The sequence below is a fragment of the Papilio xuthus genome, unplaced genomic scaffold (assembly GCF_000836235.2).
Source record: "Papilio xuthus unplaced genomic scaffold, Pxut_1.1 DF828258.1, whole genome shotgun sequence".
NCBI classification, from domain to species: domain Eukaryota; kingdom Metazoa; phylum Arthropoda; class Insecta; order Lepidoptera; family Papilionidae; genus Papilio; species Papilio xuthus.
The window spans coordinates 2,878,658-2,899,808 of record NW_013530391.1 but is presented as its reverse complement, the minus strand read 5'-3'; the positions used below and the strand labels follow the sequence as shown (position 1 = coordinate 2,899,808).

Sequence of the window (21,151 nt, the reverse complement as noted above, 5' to 3'; positions counted from 1 at the left end):
TTAAACATAACTTAGCAATTAATTTAATGGGCGTTAGTTAACTATTAATTATAAATGTAGTTAGTGCACTTTAAATTGAAGATATGTTTTTATGTTCATCATCTACTTCTATTGTGAGTAATTAAGATTATTATAAATGAACTGTTATAACACCTCAACTTATGGCCAAACAAACCATTAGAGTAGTGATTTTGAAGAATTAGCTGTCGCCCGCGACTCCGTCAGCGCGGGATTAAAAATATATGTTGGCCGATTTTCAGACTTACTCAATATGCTCACAAAATTTCATGAGAATCGGTCAAGCCGTTTCGGAGGAGTATGGGAACGAAAATTGTGACACGAGAATTTTATATTTAAGATAAGTTTGCATAGCGACCAAATCATTGACTTCATCTCATATCAATTTGAAATTATTGCAAAGCAAATTACTTACATTTTCATCAAAATTGCAAAAGCTAAATAAGCTACTTTCCCGCAGAGTCGCTTTCGTGAGTCGTAGACATATAAATAATCGTGTAATGTATCAAGATAGTTATAAAGAGGACAAGCGGAATTCTTTTCAATTTGGCAACAGTCGTCCGAGTTACCTAGACCGCGTCTAGACGCGAATTTCCGTTAGAAAACACGTTGGCGGTTACATCGTGGATTTTTTTTAATATGACTTAAGCATGCGTTGACCGATGAAAAGATTCATTCACTGGATATTGACTATTAGAAAGAATGATAAAAATGTACTTTAACCTTGACGCATGTTGGTGTGTAATACATCGGCTGATTGTTATGCCTAAGAGTGTAACAGCTGTTGCGTAGATCTAGATTTTCAGTTGAAGGTCATTTCAATGTCTTGGTATTTTGTTCCAGTAATTTTGCTTACTAAAGTGAACTGCCAGATCGCGAGTCGGCGACTCTAAATTATATTAGGTAAATGTGTTCCCAGAAACTTTTATAAAATGTCGATTGTAGGTCCACGTGTCGGCACTTGTTGTACGCTAATTAAAAACCGGATGCTCACTTCCCCGGCGAACACCGAACCGAGCGATTCCCAGTTGCGTAAACAGCTGAACTATCGCAAATGTTTTGATAACTGACGAATTAGCGAGATGTCGAAGTTTACGGTAACTTATTAATGACGGCCATTCTGACCATAATCCTATTATTAACGCCACATAGAATTGATAGATCGATAAGATTTTTAATGAAGGAAAGAAGTAATTAAATGTAAAAATATTTTGCAGAATTGCAGTCCGCCAAATGGGCTGCAGTGCAGATGCATTGACCCATGGTGACTAACTAGGTCATCTCTCGTCATATTTTCTGCTTTAAACCTTTTAATATCAGAAAGTTGTGATCGAAATGTATGTAGCATATTGACTAGTCAAATATAGTAAGGAAATTCAATTTTTACAGTATTTCTGTAATGATTAAATAAGTGGATATTAAAATGTTTAATTTTAACTCACAATATGGGACACAGAAATTTTAATGAGCACGACCTTTCGCTTTAGTTATTCCGATTGCCACGTTATTAGAATATTTCGTGACCTGTTTAATTTTAACTGGAATATTTCCTATTAGTTGCAGCAAGTCCTTGCCAAGGCGTTGACTTAATTATTAAACTTTAGATATGTTTAAAGTACTAATGACTCTACTACTACTAATATACTGGTCAATAAGTCCTTATCTAAGTAGATATTTGTTTTTCCACATAGATTCATTTGTAATAATAATGATATAAAATAAAATAATATTTACTTTAAAGGATACATTAACCTCAAACAAAAATAAAATAAAAGATCTCGAATCAACAAAATGTGTAAATATACGATGTTTTGTATCTCTTTATGTTCGTCACATCAACGGGCAGCAGTGCACCGTTACGTGGGTGTAATGTGACGTCACACGTCACTAGCGATGACAAAGTGCATTGCGTGCGTGCTCCCGTGTATCACGACAGTCCTTTGTCTCGGCGCGCACGTCGACCGCGAGGTCGCATCAGCGCCTGCGCAGCCAAGGTGATTGCAACGATTACTGCATTTGATGCCCTTTATCTTTGTCACCACTACTACGGTATATCGAACGTGCAATTTGCATAGTTTTATATAGAGCTTTGTCTTGATCCTAGTTGGATATTTTGTCGTTGTTTTATAGCGTAGAACAAGCTGTAGAAGTATTAAGCCTCGTGATACAAGTTTGAAACTTTATTACGTTTTTTATTTTATGCGAGACAAAAGCTATAAATCGTGTTGACGCCAGTCATGTTGGCAACTTTTTTACCTTTGACTAATTGGGTGAAAGCGACTTTAATGCTAATTGTTAGGCGATAAACCTCGTTACCATAAAACGACTGGACACTCCTAAGCTTATTAACCGTAATTTTATTTTACATAGCAAGTTCGTTAATACACAAAGCTTTAAATTATTTTTGTAATAAAATTGATTTAATTATTTTAATTATTTATTAAATTCTAAGTACTGAAGTTTTAAAGCTATTGCCGATTTCAAATTATTAAGTTTATTTTGTTTGTGCTTTCTTAATAAGTATGTCATATTGCTCAAATAAACCGAACACGGCCAAATTGATGAATATAAGCCTGTTATTAAAAAAAAAATATCTATCCGATCTAAATTTCATCGCTGGTTTACCAAGTCGGAGTGTTTTTTTTTCGCTCGATTTTATGTTATTCGAGTCGGTACAAGACGAGTCCGTCGTAGGGTCGATTTCCTTTTGTGTTGTAATGCAGCTGCGCCGTGTTTGCTCGACGTATCACCAAAATGGTTTCGATTATTCATTCCAGAATCAATACCAGACCATTCTAAACATTACGATGGAATTTTCCAATGTTTTATTCCATACTTCCGTAACATGTCAAAAAAACAGCAGCTCAAGCGCATCGAGAGCTTCAAGAAGTGTACGGAAACGCTGCTCTAAGCGAAACAACATGCCGTGATTAGTTCCGTCGCTTCAAAGACGGTGATTTTGATATTGACGACCGTCCACGTGAAGGAAGACCCAAAACCTTCGCAGACTAATTAGTTAGTCCGGTTAGATCGGACAATACAAAGTTATCGGCAGTGCGCTACGCTCGGTGCAACGTCCGCGAGTTTATAATTGTTTGCACTAGATAAGCTATGGAGTGACCATAAGCTGACAGTTTCGGACACGTCCTTTCGCAAATAAAGGGTACAATGACCTAGCAGCATGTACTGGTGTGTCCATGAGTCAGACGTGTTGACAGAGGGTAAGACTTACGAGCTAACACTAACGTTTTATACCCAATTTCGTAATCTACATAGATAGGCAGAAATTTTACATTGTCAATTCCTATCTCCAATCTTATTCACCACGGGTTTCTGTAATGTCCAATTTTATTTTGACATTTTATCATTTCGATAAATCGAGCGATCTTAAAATTATAGCGCAGAATAAAATTTACATATTTATTATGCATGAACAAATGTTCATAATAATTTATGCATTAAAATAAACTTTTTAAATGTTTTATTATTTGGACACCCTACCCGTGTGGCAGGGGAGCGACGAGCATCAGTGTGACCACACACGCGACTCGTTTGTATACGTCAATATAAATGCATGCTTATCTGATTACATCTCTACAACTAATCGATCAATATCGTTATTATAATTTTTTAACACTCTCGATTAATACACAGTAAGCAATTATACATTTAGAATAAATTTTATTATAGTTTACGGTTATAAATTTCTATAAGCAATCCCTAATGCATTCCGAAAGTTCGTTCTATTTGTTTACTTAACTGTTTTTTTCCGTTGAACAGTACCAATAGCTAACTGTTCGAAGAAATTGACTATTTCGATGCTTTCTTAGAAAGCTGTTGTTAAAAGCATTGTGTATGTAAATTTCTTGTTACACAAATGTTCCTTCAGGTTTTTTTTTTGTTTTTTGTCCATATTCTATAGAGATTTATGTTTTTGTGTCGAAATAGATGCAACGTTACCGTCTTGTTTGACCTTAAGTTTTATCAAGTTTACGTTATTTCAAGAATTAAAATTTTTGATAAATCAATTATTCCCAGACGCTTCATCATTTAAATGTCTCAATTTTTAAAATCTCGTTCTCTATATCATTTATTTTTAAAACTTTCTCAATAGAGGGCCTGTTTTTTGTTCTCCATTCAGCATAACCAGTTTTACTGTGGAACAGGTTCCGCCCCGTCTAACTTAACAATAGATCCACTTTATATTCCGTTATTTATATTATGTTAGATTTATAGATGACTAATTCTATCGATCCACCTGTCTGTCTTAACGAATTCCAGCTAAGGGGTACAGGGTACGAAATTGAGGACAAGGGAAAGACATAACCAAAGCTGTTGCAAAGCTAAGTAGATATTATTTAATACTTCTGATCGCTGGCATTTGCGTTATTTTTAGTGTGTTTTTACTGGGTTAGTACGTAAATAAATTCAATTCTCGACGGCCTAATGCTTAAACGACTGAACCGATTTTGACGAATGGGAAATCACTCTATTAGTCCCAGCCCCTGGACTGTCATTAGGGCCTATAACGGCAAAAAACAAATATAGTACTTGTAAAAAATAAAATTATAAATTTGTGAAACATGACTACGAATCTTACTTGTCTTTATTTCTTACATTATCTGACTTACATTTTTACAAACTTTAACTAATTTTAGATGTTAAACATAATCTATACAAAGCACTGTGGATGAATGTAATTCAACCAATATAGTCTGACCTTGTCTTGGCTCACGTCGCCAATGTCAACACACACGAACTGTTCTCGCGTACCCTACTTCAGGCGTTGGATTACGTGCACCTGCCTGTTGTCATACGACACGATAACAGTAGTCGATGCAAATTTATAGGAATATTATTATAATAACAATTCAAACTGTTGCTTTATTTAACGATTAGGGAATATAGATGTTGTCGTTCATTTTTTAACTAGCGGTTGACTGCGACTTTGTCAGCGCGGATTAAAAGATATAGCCTAAGTTCCCGTGCATATAAGCTTCCTACCACTTTGTGGATAAACAGACAGATCTGACAGATGGAAATCTAAAAAAATAGATTCATGTTCGCTAAATATGAAATTTATTTGTTTCGATATTGATACTATTGTCTGGAACAAGCCAATTTTATTAATTGTACCCATGTATCTCCAAACTATCTTACTTTGTCTTTTCGCTTAATGCTATTCTTTAAAAGAAGATTTTAATTGTAAATATTTTAAATTATTCTACACCAATTACCAAAGAGATTGAAGTATCAAGCAATTAGACGTAATAAAAAGTTGAATGAGAACAATGTAGAATACTTGGCCGGCATACTTTCCAACTTTATCATTGTATCACGAGGACGTAAAAATTCCAGAAAAGTATTAAAAAGATTATTACAGCCTGTTTAATTGGAGCTGTCGCCGTCCCCTTGCCATGCCCTCACCGCCTTGAGGGGTCGCATCCCCCGGGACTCCGGTCTTCGGTGAATACGTTTTAAAGAAACTTTGCTGTAACATGTATGGAGTGATTTTTTGGGTTTGTATAAACTGTTTGAATGGCTCTTAGTTTTAAAGTCGAGGAGTTGATATTTGTAATTACAGAAGGGTATAGGGGACAGAAATTGTTAATCTTAATTGGGTTGTTAAACAGTTAACACAGTAATGCACTCTACCGATATTGTGGTCCGTTTTAATTATTATTAGTTATGTATTTCATTGCTAGTTTAATGCAAAAGATTGGGAATAATGGATATTTTCCAGTAAATTAAAATTCGTGTCTTATTTGCGATTATAAACTTTAAATGTCTTGGTTATGTTTTAATATAATAGTAAATGTATTCGAAATAATTAACAATAAGTAATGGATGAAGGTGTCATTCGAGTCGTCTTCCCTGGAGTGTCATATTACATTGGCACAAAATACACATAGTGAACGTAGGAATTCAAAATTCTTATATTAGTGAAAAACAAGTTCGAATCTTACTCTTATTTACAAGGCTATAATACGATTTTTATTTTTAATCTTTGTTATAAAATTTAACCAAAAGATGCCGCTATTTTATTAGTCGGGTTTTTATCAATGTTAGGTAATTTTAAAGTTTAGTAGTAAGAAAAGCAATAATTTTTATCGGTTTTCTGTCTAAGCACTTCGCACATCTTGTGCAGATAAAGTTTTGCGATAACTTGACCTGGATTCTAACCGTGAAATACATAAAAAAATGTTACAGCGACATTAACTTTTACGCTCAAAACAATGTACTCATATTTGCAATACAAATGTAGGTAATGTAAATAGTTATACTGGTTTTTCCAACACGATGTAAATGTAGTGAAACGTGGAGTTGCACGGGAATTTGCATATTAAACTGAATTTATATCCAGTACCGACAACACACAGAACTATTTCAAAGGATAGGATTGCTTAGTGCCCTACAAAAAGGATATTAACACACAAGCATGGATTACTTATAACTTAATGTACTTTATTATAATACAGGTATATAAATAAAGTTACTGTTGCTGTTTCTATTACCTCTACGATTTTTATTAAACCTGTTTAAATATCTTTATTTAAATTGATGTTTTTCCGGGTAAAAATAACTCTGGTAACCGATACTCGTTTATGGTAACTGAGCTCAGTTAGATCCTTTGAAGTGCGGAAGCGTTCATTTGAAAATGTTAGAGACCGTTGTAAATTGTCGGGCGACCGGATGCCGTAGAGTAAACGCCCGTCTATTAGCGCTTTGACATTTCTTTGATGAGCAACATTGGAGATCGGCAAAACAGTGATGTAGACCAATAGACAGAGCAATCCCGCTATTGTTTGAACGTACTCGCCTAGACAGTAGAGTACTGTTAAAATTGTAGATGTATGTTTAAAAGCCGTACTGCAGTGTCTGCTGATCTGCCGCCTTCGTGTAAAATTTATTACTAAAGGAATAGGAAGTCGCGTGCGGTGAATGCGCATCGCGTAGCCGCAACCGGTGTCATTGCATTGTATTCTAATGAAAGAGCGTGCGATGTTTGCAAGTACTTGTTGTGTGGTCTTATGCGTTTTTAAGACATTAATAAATATATGTTCATCTTAAATAACAAATTTTATTATGAGATTTATATTATAATATTAACATGTTTGTTCCTCTAAAGACTTAGCATATTATATCCGTTGCTTTCCGCTTTTGCTTGTAATGTGCTTTGTTTACTGTATGCCTGTTTTCTTTAGATAATTTGTCCCCTGCTGGGCCGCAACGCATCTGTAATCCAGTGATATTGCGTGTGCCTATTGGTGTCGATAATCACCTCGGATTTCCCGCGGCTAAAAAAACAATTTTATAAATTTCAAATATCGAACAAGTCTCATGACTACTAAAACGTACTAGAATTTCAAATGTTAGCACCCCATACAGTAACTTGTTGTTCCGAACCCTCTTAGCTGTGTGCAATCCGGCGGTTGCCAAGTTTTATGTTACGCGAGCAACCTGAGTTCGATTTCCGGTGACCGAGCCGACGCTACGTCAATGAAATTGGTACTTGCAATTTTAAGTGGTCGAATGCGTTTGGCGGCGCGGCGTATCGAACATAAACCGGTTTGCATGGGAAAGAAATTACTTAACCTGGGAGCCCTTTTGTCTACGCTGTATTTTTATAGTACTAACAGCGTAATTACGGTTTAATCCTGGATAAGAGCTGGTCATCTTTTGCCATGTTTTCTTTGTTTAGTTTTTGTAATATTCGTTTACTTAAATTGGACCTTATTTATGACATTTTGACATCACAGCTGTGTATTTTTATGACACTAAATACAATCTTAGTGATATTTAATTATAATTAACAATTTCATACAATCTAATTAATATAATTGCTTCTTAAATAAGTAATGAAAATTATAATTTTCTTATAACTTTAGCTCATTTGTTGTAGATAAAATATTTTGTATTATATTAAATGCGAATCATGTGGTTATTAATTTCTCATAATTGTTACTTGGAGCCACGATATAGTCAGATTAGAAACCTTATTGCAAATTAAATTCTGTCTAGACGCCTCTTACTGTAGATGTAACTTTTAACTGTGCTATTGGATTATTTTAATTGGATGAATTTTTTTTTTATATTTTGTTTCATATAAGTTATAAATAATTTTAAGTGGTATTATAAACCATTTAGTTGAATTAAAACTTATCAAATTAATTGAACACGGTCTTGAAATGTTGTTATTAAAAAAAGTTATCAAAATTATTGTTTTACCAGTCTTTAGGTATTTAATTTTAGTTACCGAATTGTTTATTTTAGACTGCGCTTTAATCTCGAATTCATTATTCTGTGAAGCGCAGCTTAAAATGTATTGTTAAATAAAACTTTAGCGTAAGTAACAACAGTAATTAAGTTTTGACATAAACTAAAACATATTAAAAGTAATGAAAATTCATAATAAACATTATAAATAGTTCCGCTCAAGTTGGGCTCTGTGGCAAACAACATGCCGCCATTGTATTAATATTAAAAGATGTGGGCAAACCGAGCGTGTCGGAACGATGCACTGTGAACGAATTCCAAATGAGCTTTACTTCTCAACTCGTTTTAATTATATCTTCATTAATGTGATATACAACGCCATCTATTAGTAAAGTTATAGAACGAATAAGATAATAATGTGAACACACATTCATCCATTCTTCGCTGTAATGGCGAGTGGACGCATCGTGGTCTTTTCTCTAACCGTGCGCCGTAAAGTGTATTAAGTCCCTCTTTTATGTTCGATAACAACTGAAAGTCTGGCAATATATTTACAATGCCTTATATTGTATATTTATGTATTCGTACAAATGTTTGTATCTCAAGAGACTGAGGTAAACATAATAACATGGGAAGACTTAACAAAGTTTTATGAGCACCAAGTCTGGTACCGCATAAAGCGGTCCGCGAGACAAAGCGTCGCGGATTTGCCTATTTCCTGCCTAGACGCAGCCGGAAGAGGCTATTGCAACGTCTTTGAAGCTGCCGTTTCATCATTTTGTGCTTGCTACGCGAATACCGCCTCTAGTACCTTGTGAGAACCGTCGTTATTGTATGCGAGCAATGCACGATGCATTAACAGCCTTCGATTGCATTGCGATTAAATCGTCGCCGTTTACGATTACGAGATGTTAGCAATGCGTCTGGTGTACAAACCATTTTGATCTTTATAGAACTTTTTTACGAATTTAAAAATTAAAGCTTTAACCACGAATTGAATTGGGACTGTAAGATTACTACGTCGCTTTAGTTTCAATATGTGTTTTAATTCAAATTCACCCCCCTAACTAAGCCTTGATCAAATATTCCGAAGGCCATCTTTCTCGATCAACACGTGACCGCCACATTAGAATCAGCCCACAATTTTCGTACAATTTGGCGGGCTCATTTTTACTTATGTTTGAAGTTAACTTGAAGATTTTTATCTTCTGATATAACACACTTATACGAAGTTATAGTTATGGTTGATTATCACGTAATAAAATCACTTGCTTAATGTACTTTAGGCCCTAATATGTAGGACAACAGCACATATCATTAACTTGATATGCCGTTTCGAACTTGGATGTTATCGTTGGAACTATTAAAAATATAATAGAGTTCAGAACAAACCTGAATGATGTAAATAAACAGGGATAGAGTGTTAATCATGTTTCTAACTCGCATAGTATGATAACACCCGTGCAGAGCGGAGGCAGCGCTCAGAAAACCCAATTTCCTCGTCAAGTCGCGCCGCGGGAGATAACAGTCAGTCTGGCCCGCGCCCCGCCCCAGTCCCCGCCGCTCTCAACCTGCCAACTACTTGAAACGGATGCAACGAGTGAGCGCGATATGTTTTTGGTCTCATGTTCGACTTTTTGAAATCCATACTTTTTTTATAAATTTCCGTTATAATGTGTTATTAGCGGTGTTGAATTTGTGACAACCGAGCATCAGACTTATTCGATCTAAGCTCTTTGCAATACAAAACTATATCTACTGTCACACGGATCTACCATAAGCCAATTTACTCGAGAATTTAATTAAAAATCGTTATCTTTGATGTTGTATTTCAAATTTGAATCAAAAATCTCAAAGTTAGTGCGCTGTTAGAAGCATTTTCGCAACGAAACTCAATGGAGCGCGTTGGCAGGCGCGTCACGCTGGGTGCGCCCGATAACCTATTAGCGAGTTACGTTATCTGAACGCCGCGGCCGCCCTATTGTCACGCCATAGAGGCGAGGGCAGCGTGACAGAGGACCGACAGGACGACTGCAACCGTGCGTAATGAACTGGAAGCCGATTCGGAGTTACACAATCCATGAATATAAAAAGCGCGTAAATAAATAGCAGATGCGCGAAAACTCACCCCGCTGGCATCGCTTAAAGCATAATAATCGCGGGGTAGAGGGATGGGCCAAGGGTACGGTGGGGGGCGGGGACAGTGTAGGCCCCCTGTGACATGATTCTCACGCGACGCTACTTCCTTTCAGCCTAATGAATGGAAATGTTAGGCCCTCCTCACACAAGCTCGTGGGCGTCGATTGGTCTAATGTGTTACTTTTATACACTTTACTAACGTAGTAGCATCAATATTCTTTTAGTGAATGATAAAAACGTCTTAACTTTTGCTTAAAGCAATTAAAACATTCCGGTCTTTTAGAACTAAACACAGATAATCCTTTTAACACGAAGAATATAACTTTTAAATAGGAAATAAGTTATATACATCGTCCATAATTATTAAAAAGAGATCGCTGAAGGAGGCCGGTATTATGCTAAAGACCGTAATCAAGTATAATCCATTGGTGTTTTTATACCCGTTATATTATATTCAATCAAAAAAGAAATTGTGACTCAATTGTGGGTGAATATTTTTTACTCCTGAATGACCTGATAAGATAAAAGGCTAATCGGGATACTTTGGTGATGGTAAAGACCATAGACTATACTAGACTAGATTTTGACTATAAACATAGATATATAGAAACTCAAACGGCATCTAATTCGATAATGATAGAAACCCTTAATTGCTCTGAAAGGTACAATGACAAGGGCACATATAACTATGAAGAATAATACGCACAGATATAAAATTAATTATTATAAAACGACCACATATGTAAAACTACGTCCAATGACCAGCATTGTCTTTAGAAGAATGCTATTGCGAAAAAACATTACAGCAAAGCTATGTATAAAGCTATGTATTCATTCTATCGATAATTGAGGTTATGTTTATAAATAGAATAGTGGCAATAGTGGCCGGTGAAGCAACAATACTACGGCGAGATTTAAACCCGAATGTGGACATGTGGGCGTTTTGTGGAATTTAAATGTGTAATCTCAGCTAACTCAAACAGTCTTCAACATGTGGGTGATAAGTAAAATAAACATTCTGTTATAGATTTCAAACTATTTTACATAGTCATTGGTAATTGTTTTTTTACCCTTCATTGAATTTTTACTTACAATCTTCTACCATTAAGGATGCCAATATTATTGTAGATTTTAGTAATTATGTAAACTACTAACTGTTGCCAGCGACTCCGTTCGCGCGGAGTTAAAAAAAAAACTTAATTAGTAGCCTATGTGTTCTTCATTTTCAATTACAGCGAGATTCGTTGAGAGATGACAAACATCCATCCCACCAAACATTCGCATTTATAATATTAGTAAGATAACTGGTGAAATTACGTTAAATACATAATTGTTTTCGATTTATTGAACTATGATTTTAATTTAATAAAAATAGCATAAAATAATATTAAACGAATTAAGTTCAATATGTAAACACCTGTTAAATTGTGAGATAAAAATTTCTTCATAGTGTCCACAACCGGTAATACAAAACAAGATCTGTCCGTCCATTGATACATGTTTACACAATACACGATGTCTCAATTATACGGCTACGTCTCACAATGCCCGCACATGTAATAAAGCAATTATCTTTAATTACTACGGACTGCGAAAATATACTTGCAATTGTTAAAACGAATTAATTGAACTTTTTATGACAAAGACGTCAACATCGATTAATTGTTAAAAAATACAGTTGCAAAATCTGTACGTCTGTCGTAAATATATTTATCATAATTTGCTGATGGAATTTTTGCTTATTTATATTAACAATTATATACAGGATGGTGGTTTTAAGTATCGAGATCTTTGGCCAAAAATTTGACGATTGCAGTCTGTAGTTTGTTGATTGGCATCGATGAAAACTTGTTTGGATTTTATTAAGCTCGTTAAAGAAGGTAATATCGGCTGCAGGAAGCGACTCGTTTTAGATATGTGCTTGTTCGTGTGCGGAGTTTTAACATAATAGCCTGCGGGAACGACCCCGTACGAAATGTCGCGAAATCCAACACCAAAAACCACATTAGCCAATGCAAAATATATCTTATTTGTAAGCAATAAGGAATATTTTTGAATGGTTTTGTGGAATAATGTTGTGATTCACGTTGTCTATTGTATGAAAATTAAAGTGAATATTCGGTAGGACACATGTGCGCAGCGGGGCGTCCTACCGTGCAATGAGATCTAAAGGAAATCTGTCAGCGTCCCTTGAGAGTTGCGAGCGCTGCTATCCTGCAGGACATTTTCGCCGCGGGGTTTCATTGTGTTTTGTTTGCAAGGGAATTGGTACGCGTGTGACTTAAAATTATGTATTTAATTTTTGCTTGTAACTCGGATCTAATTTACTAGATTTCAAGCATATCATATTTTATAAAAAAAAAAAACTTTAAAATCCTAAAACTCTGTCTTGTGCTGTTTTCGTGTAACTTCATGTATGTAGGCGGACATTCGTATGGATGACGAGGTATAAGTTTTCACATTTACCCATTACTGCCACATAATTCTTCACTTCAGATTCAAGCGTATCATTTTCAAAGGAGAATCAGAAGTTAATTTATATTCTTACGTCCCCCACATTTGAAGATAACTAATAACAGGGTTTTTATTGTAGAATTTGCGTGGTGCGGGATGTTCCCGTGGCCGGGATGGCGAGGGGAGGGTTAAAGCCGCCCCGCGTCCCGTCGCCGGCGACATGTGCGCGCCTACTATTTGTGCTTTTGAACGCCCACTCATTACGATGCGCGCCGGCTTGTGACGGAGGGTGCCCACGGTAGTGTGCAATAGCCGCTGAGTGCAATTCTTGGTAGTGTGCGCTATCCACTAAGACTCGTGGTAGTGTAACAACTTTACTATTCGCTATCCGCTACCCGTGAACTTGCGTCAAAACGTGGTTTGAAGTCGCAATTTGCATTTGATTACAAAGCAACTCCATTACATGATGTAAATAGTCGTGAGATCGCGATAGAATATGATAATACAATTTAAATATATCGAAGTCATATTTGGGGTAAGAACAGCTGTGTCTTGAGTAGAACGAGGTCTACAGACACTCTTTCTGTTTACCCCTTTTGTGATGTAAGGTAATATTAATAGTCGGTTCGTGCCGCGCGATAATTTGCCACCACGATAGCATCGCCTCGCCTGCGCCTCGTCACGCACAATTGTTGCGCGCCGGCCGATCCTACGCCCAAGTGCTGAGCTAGGTGTTGAATAATTAATTCAATTATTCATAATTTAATTGAGCATACTTTAAAGATACTGGCGTCAAGTCGCATCACGTCGCGCTCTACCGAGTGCAGACTGTCCAAGCTTCAGATACAGTCTGTCGTGTACAAGTCTTGTGATGAGTTGATTTACTATTTAACATTCTTTGTCATTACATTAGTTAGTAAACTCAACACTTAACAGAGTAATGACCAATGATCGATAACCACGTGGTGATTAAAAGTATAGATATAGGTAACTAACATGAAATCATTGAAATCTAAGTGGAGATAATCGAAATGTAATAATAATAGGTGCATAAAAAATTATAAATTCATGGTATCAAAAGTATGAAATATCTGAGTCTTTTATGTCGGCACTTAAACTCGTAAATCATGGAGCAACACATAAACTCGTAAGACGCAAAAATGAAAACCTGTAAGGTAACAATGATGTCAATAACTCCATCGCAATCGTTACATCTTTATTATATTACCTCGATGATTTCCAAAGACCTTTGTCATAGCGCCGCGCGGTGCGGCTGAGGACGTATAAAAACTTGTAAGAGTCATCAATTACAATTCAAAGGCGCAAACATGAAACGGGTTGTGGAAACGATGCATTGCCAGTTCTCGGAAGGAGAGACGCGGGGTCGGTGACCGGCTCGGGCGACCTTGCTCGCCCACACGACGGCCACTTTTGCTTTCGACAATTCGCAAAAAAATTGAACAAGCCCGCACACTTGTGACCCCACTAGCGTCTACAGGCCGTCGATGTGGGTCACCTTTGCGATTTGCACTTTCGCTAACGAGCTCGGCTCCTCGCGAGAGTGTAGCGCTCGGTAAACGCATTGTATAGACATGTCTGTTGTATATACGTGATCTGTTTTAACTTTAAACATAGCTTAACAACACTACCGATACTTACTGTCATTGCGCGGTGTACCCCGACAAACTTTTCTATTGGGAAGTTAAAATGTTGTATTATTTTCTCCATCAACATATTTCGAACTTTGTGTTTTTGTTAGTTTCCAATTTAAAATGTTTTAGTTAACCCAATTTATTAACAAACAAGTATGTCCCTGTTATGCATGGTGGCAGAGTAAACAAACAGGCAGCTAGCCACCACTTACTGACGATATGATACTAATCAGCTAACGGACTTTACATAAGCTCGTATCGGGTGTACTAGCGTCGCGCAGTACTACTTCTATATAGGTTATCAACGTTGCGCAACTATCGGGGTCACAGAGCGAGCCGGCAACGGGGCCAAACCTGCACCGATACAGGGTCGACTTACTAATATCACTATGTAAATAAATATTATCCACTAAATAAATATACACATTTATAGGACAGAACAATATTGTATTGAAAATGCTAAACCGAATGAAATCTTTTATGGACTAAGCACATTTATACTATGGTTCGTTTAGACGAATATAATATAGCATTACGTGCATAGTCTGGCTCTTTCATACGTTTCCTCGCAACCAGTACGTTAGAGCAAGACAACGATTTTGAGCGACCGTCTCAAATATCCTTGGGTAACCACTAAAACTAAAGCCGCTTTTCCACTCTCGTGCAAACAACTTTGTTGGGCCACCAAGGGATTGTTGAATATAATAAATACATAAATATACCTACACAGCATACATTCTTTTAACGTTTTAATTATAAAGGAAAAAGTTATCTACTCTTTTTAAACAAGGTAAATAGACCTCATATAAAAACATTAGAACTATAAAAACCAAACTATCACCGAGCACCAATTTAAATCCAAAATTGATGATTACCAACACTACTAAAAAAATTGTAAAATGAAAATTAAATCCGTGAAAAATTATTATTTATTATCATTAGTAACTGCATAACTTTAACACGATAAATGAACTTTGACATCGAATTTCGTCCCCTAACAGATAACTGAGACGTGCTTCATAAATCTTAGAAGCAAAAAATTGATCTTGAAATTAGGTCAATTAGCGAAGAAGCCTCTCTCCGAAACAGAGAGGAGGTCGATGTAGTCGTGTTTGTGTGGGTCGGGGCCTCGTCTCTACGAGGGCGAGGGTGCAAGTCGAACACTCGGAATCTACCCCATCGGTAATGTTAATCTCGCACTACGGGCGAAAAGTTATCGCATGTCGACCTACATAGAGTCCAATTCGTATTGTAGCTGCAACAAGTTCCTGTTAAAATTTTATCATTCCTTTTACCTGTGGTTTCATCCAACAAAAGATTCCTAAACGAGTTATCCGATAGAACGCTACGGAATAAACATTTTCACGTGCTCTCCGCGGCGTGCGGTTAAACAAGTCAACGTTTGCGTCTATAGGCCGACAGAGTCGTCGACTTGTATACGGCAACGAAGCGAACACAGGAAAAGAGGTAAAGTAGGTTTCAGTGCGATAGAGACGTGAAATGATCGGTAGTGGCGGACCGACGCTCCGTAGTCGCAGTATGTGTGGTGAATGTCGCGCCGCGCTGTCCCAAATATTAATTGTAGTACCGGCGGCGGAGGCGGTCAGTGCAGCGCGTCGCGTTGCGTCATCGCCGCGGCCACCGGGGCATTGCACCTCGCCTGCTCTGACAGTCCGTCCTCTGCCCCACTCCCCTCCCGAGGCCTGCTTCGTCCCTCCATTACACGCCTATCCATGTGCGTACTATCGATCCCATATCATAAAACAGCTGATCCCCACTTAACTATAAGATCGTCGTCCATCCTACTACAAAACTCTACTCTAAGTCGATCTAATATAGAAAAGCAAATTAAGGCTTGCGTTAGATTGTCTTGATTAATATAAAAAATAAAACAACTGTTTAACATAAATATTAACAAATCAAATGCGATACACAAAACTTAACTAAAAATATATTTCTGTATCGTAATGCCCCACGCTACTTTTTTTTTAGTTTAATCGATTCAATGTTCATCAAAACTTATCAAATTGTTTCCATTTGTTACAGCGGTGTGGCGGTGCTGAGTCCGACAGAGAGTGGCGGCTGCAGCAGCAGTGACATCACCGAGCCCGGCTCGCCGCGTAGCCCCGACTCTGCGGGGGAGGACAGCGCGAGCGCGCGCATGCCGCCCTGGGCCAGCGAGCCGGCGCCGGGCCCGCGCCGCCTCGCGGCCCAACCCGCGCCCACGCGCCGCCCCACTTCGCACCGCCGCATCACCGAGTACTTCAACCACAAGATGAAACCGCAGAACGGACTCAAACGCGAGGCCGATGACAAGAAAAAGTGCCTACCCAAAAATGGTGTCACCCACGACCTAGAAAAATACATCTCCTATCTGTCTCAAACCCTTAGCCCCAAAGTATTATTAGACGTCGGAAAGCAAACTGACGTTAGCAAGCCTGTCTGTCAATCCGTTAACGGTGGTGCCGATACTACGAGCGGTACCGAAGCTAGGACGGGCGGTCATGTCAAAGGCGTCCTCGAGTTTTGTATACCTAAAGACAATAAGGATATAGTTCATACGACGATGAACGGCTTTGTTGATATTCGACACGGAAACGACGCCAGTAAAAGGCACACATCTGCAACAGGGCACATCAATGGAACTGTCAACGGCAAAAAACCTTGTTTTGAAATGAAATCACCGTCACTAGACCCATCCGCCAATGGAATTGTCACTACCAGCAACCGTACGTCTTGTGGTGCTAAACGCAAAATACCGATACCGGCCAATAACGATCTAACAGGAATGAGGATAGCACCGACATGTCCGCGTCAATCTCCGAAAAAATTGCCTACTCCAAAAGCTGATAATGCACGAATGAATGGAGTCGTAAGCTCGACTACGAAATTAGATACGAGAATGAACGGGGTTACGTTTGGGTCAAATAATTTAAGTTTAAATGTACCATCTAAACCGTCGCAAGTTAAGAAAGAAACTGCAAAAAAGACTACAACATCGCAGAAAAGAACCAATCGAAAATCTTCCGCGTGTATTGCAAATAGTAAAAACTTAACATGGTCCAAAGCAAATAATTTGAAACAGGTACAACTTCAAAAACAAAATTGCCCTAATTCAGTCCAAAGCTCTGCTGCAAAAAGCATTCCCAGCGAAGCAAATCCTACACCAAAGATTAATATTCCAAACGGTGTCCGACAAGTTACAATGGCAGTTAACAACGGCTTAAACAATTTGAACGTTCCCAACTTTCAAAATTGTCATCCAATAAATCTCCAACATCCGCAACCTTGCAATGGTACAGTGACGTCTACAAATTTGCCATCGTTCGTGGCGGTTCCGCATAACGTCATGCTCACTTCGTTACGAATACCTCCGAATGGTTTACCGGCACAAAATTTAAACCATCAGAATGGGATGAATTCTTTCAATCGACCAAACGTTAATGTGTCCTCTAGCCCAACGAAGCTTAACGGACAATTTCTTTTTCCTTTCATGCAAAACATAAACGGCACAGTCGTACAAATACCTAACTTAATGGCTAAAATGCCTAATTTTGTTATTCCTCAATCTACACAACTAACGACACATAGACAAGACCATATGACCAACCAGCAAATTGTTTTCAACGGAACCATTGTGAAACTCGGCAATAGTATGACCGCGGCGTATCCTGGTGTGAACAAGTCATCCCCTGTTACCAGCCAGTCGATGCCAATTATGAATAAAAACGTGACAGGTGTGCCAACTGTCGGAATGACAGTTCAGCCGAAAGTAAATTACACGGTTAATTTAAGTCATCCTGTGTTAGTGCCACAACCCGGTTTTATTGTTACTTCTGTGCCAAATATCAACGTGAAGGAAACGTGGAGTAGTTCAAGTACGCACCCAGCGACGTCCACCCAAGCGACATGTTCTAATCCTATAGTACATCACCCGCCGCCGATGGTTGCCAACTTTACAACGCAAACGCTGCATTCGAGTAGTATACCCATTGCGCCTGTCAAACCTCCCGACAATCCGATCCAAGGCACGGATCCACCTAGCAGTACAGTTAAGGAAACCGAATTTATAAATGTTAAAGAACAAAAGTGTGATATTCCCTGGCTATCCAAAACTGTTAATAATAATTTTGTTTCCTTGAATGCAAACAAGATAACTTCAAGGCCATTCGCACAAGTCAGTAGTTTATCTGAGAAGTTAGAAGAATTAGCCCAAAAGGAAATGGCGGGTATAAGGTTAGAAAATAAAAATATTGAAAAAAGGCCTCCGGACTTAAGAGAACTATTATCTTTAAAGGAACAGAAAAAAGTAGATGAAGTAGCGAAAAGGGAAGATACTATTTTTACACAAATCACAGTTTTAAAAGACGTATCATCAAACGTCGAAAGTGCTGTGATCGAAGCGAACTTTTGTTCGGCGACGACGGAATCGTCAGAGTCTGGGATCGGAACAGACAAATCTTTAGATTCGCCAAGTGACTCCCAAGCGAGTAAAGAATGTGACGACGATTCCTCTTTATCTTTAAGCGTTAGTGTTTGTTCTATGGACGTGCAGAGTAGTCAAAAGAGTCCTATTCTAAAACAACCCAAAACACTCCGGTTCCCACCAAAGAACAGCAGTAGCAAGCCGCATAATGAAAAACGGAAATCAAGTACAGACACCACGTCTTCAGTGACCATCTGTTTGTGGACAAACTGCAAAAGAGAACTGGAAAGTGATACAGACCTCTTAGAACATATACAGGTTAGTTATTTTTTAACATATCTTATAATAAACTAGCTTCTGCTAGTAACTTCAAAGGCAAAGTTCAACGGAAATTTTGTTTTAGAGATACCTCGTAATTAACATCCATCCATTCATCCATCTAAACGTTTGCATTTATAATATTAGTAAGATTAAGTTTAAATAGACAAAATCATTAATCGTTTAAGATAAGCTGAATAGCCAATAATTTTATATGATTTTTTATTCATATGTGTACTGTAGATCAGATCATGAGATTATTTTCCGTTTAATCAGTCGAATGAAAGTAAAAGGAAGTATATAAATCTGCAATTAGTTTTCGTTATTTGGCTACATCTATACATTTTGGTGATGTGTTTTGTTGTTGTTTTGCAGCGAGTGCACGTGGAGTCGCAGGCGGGGCGGGAGAACTACGTGTGCGAATGGGAGCGCTGCAAGGTGCGCGGCAAGCCGTCCTGCTCACGCTTATGGCTGGAGCGGCACGCGCTCTCGCACGGCGGCAACAAGCCCTTCAAGTGCATCGTCGACGGCTGCGACCGCCGTTTCTCCACTCAGGTACAATTACGTTCCTTGTCGCCAGTGACTTCGTGCTACACATTGCAGGAACCCACCACGGAGCGCATCGCCAAAACGTATCCACAATAACGCTATCTATTGCAGCTTAGACTGAGTTATTGTCTATATCGTTCTGTCGGTCTGTTGTGATGGTTTTTATTGTTACTTCTTCAGTTCGAGGCCCGTTTTCACTTATTCGATCTACCTACAGGCTACTTATAGCTGGCAGTTTTAGGATTGTTAATAAGATTTCTTAACAATTCTAGGTTACATTACTTTCTCATTTTTTAATTTATATTAAGCTATAAGTTTGTCCGTTAAATTTGCTATTTTGAATTATTGGAAACGGACCTGTTAGTTGAAATAGTATCTTTGTCTTAATTATTAATGTTTTGGTTAACGTTCTCTTCAAATCACGTCTGAGCAAGTGATTGCATCACACGTGCTGTTGAATAGGAGTCGTTCGTCTAATATGATTTTTCCTATAAAATGTGTCGTCCAATTGAAAATTTATTCCGTGTATTTACTTTAATAGTTCGTCGGTGTCGTCTTGCATTATGATATTATGGTGGGATTCAGTCACTTTGTTATGTGGTACCACACTTTCATCGCCTCGTCGGAAACTTGTTCTTCTTTGTCATATTCTAAACATAATAGAGTAGCAGTTACTCAAGATCAGTTGACTGTAGTTGTGGTGCCTACATCGTAGACTTGATTTTTAGAGTTAGATGAATCGTGTCCAATAATAATATCGAACGATAAACTTGTGCTATTTTTCTTTTCCTAAGGACGAAGAAGAAGTGCTGTCTTTGACTACCTCCACTTAGCCATCTACGGTTTTATTTTATTTTGTATCATCCAGCAACTTTATTGAACCTTAACAATTTAACACAGAAGCGATTCGATCATTACAAGGAAATGTAATATTTTAATCTAAATATATTACACTATCTATTTTCGCTATCTCAATAAACATGTTGTGTGATATTATTTATGTTTGTTTGGGACCCACTTCGGGGAGAGATGCCGTATGAGTAATCGTCTGGATTAACGAATCAAGTATTGTTTTAGGATTAAGAGATAACTCTGTAGTTACGTGCTCATATTTACTTGTTATTATTACTAACATTCTGTTATCTTATGTCTGTTGCAGTATTCAAATCGTTTATTAAATTGGTCTATTATTTAGTTGAGAATCAAAATGTTACAAAATTTTGTTATTATCGTTTTCTGTTACATTTTGAAATACATCATTTGCTGTTTTAATTTCAACAGAATTTTAAAGATCATTTTTTACATCCTAGATATTATTTGTAATACATTTTTTGTACAAAATAACGCTATTAAGTGCTTTGTTAATATAAAATATTGT

General features: G+C 37.6%; 1 protein-coding gene across 3 annotated transcripts in view; it reads left to right on the top strand.

The window, feature by feature from the left end:
- The window catches only part of jing (AE binding protein 2 jing), a 119,318-nt gene that overhangs the window by 90,167 nt on the left and 8,000 nt on the right, over window positions 1-21,151 (top strand). For all 3 annotated transcript variants that reach the window (XM_013306213.1, XM_013306214.1, XM_013306215.1), the window contains exons 2-3: window positions 16,527-19,224; window positions 19,600-19,779. In XM_013306213.1, the coding sequence (XP_013161667.1) occupies window positions 16,527-19,224; window positions 19,600-19,779 (2,878 nt within the window). The remainder of the gene's footprint in view (window positions 1-16,526; window positions 19,225-19,599; window positions 19,780-21,151) is intronic.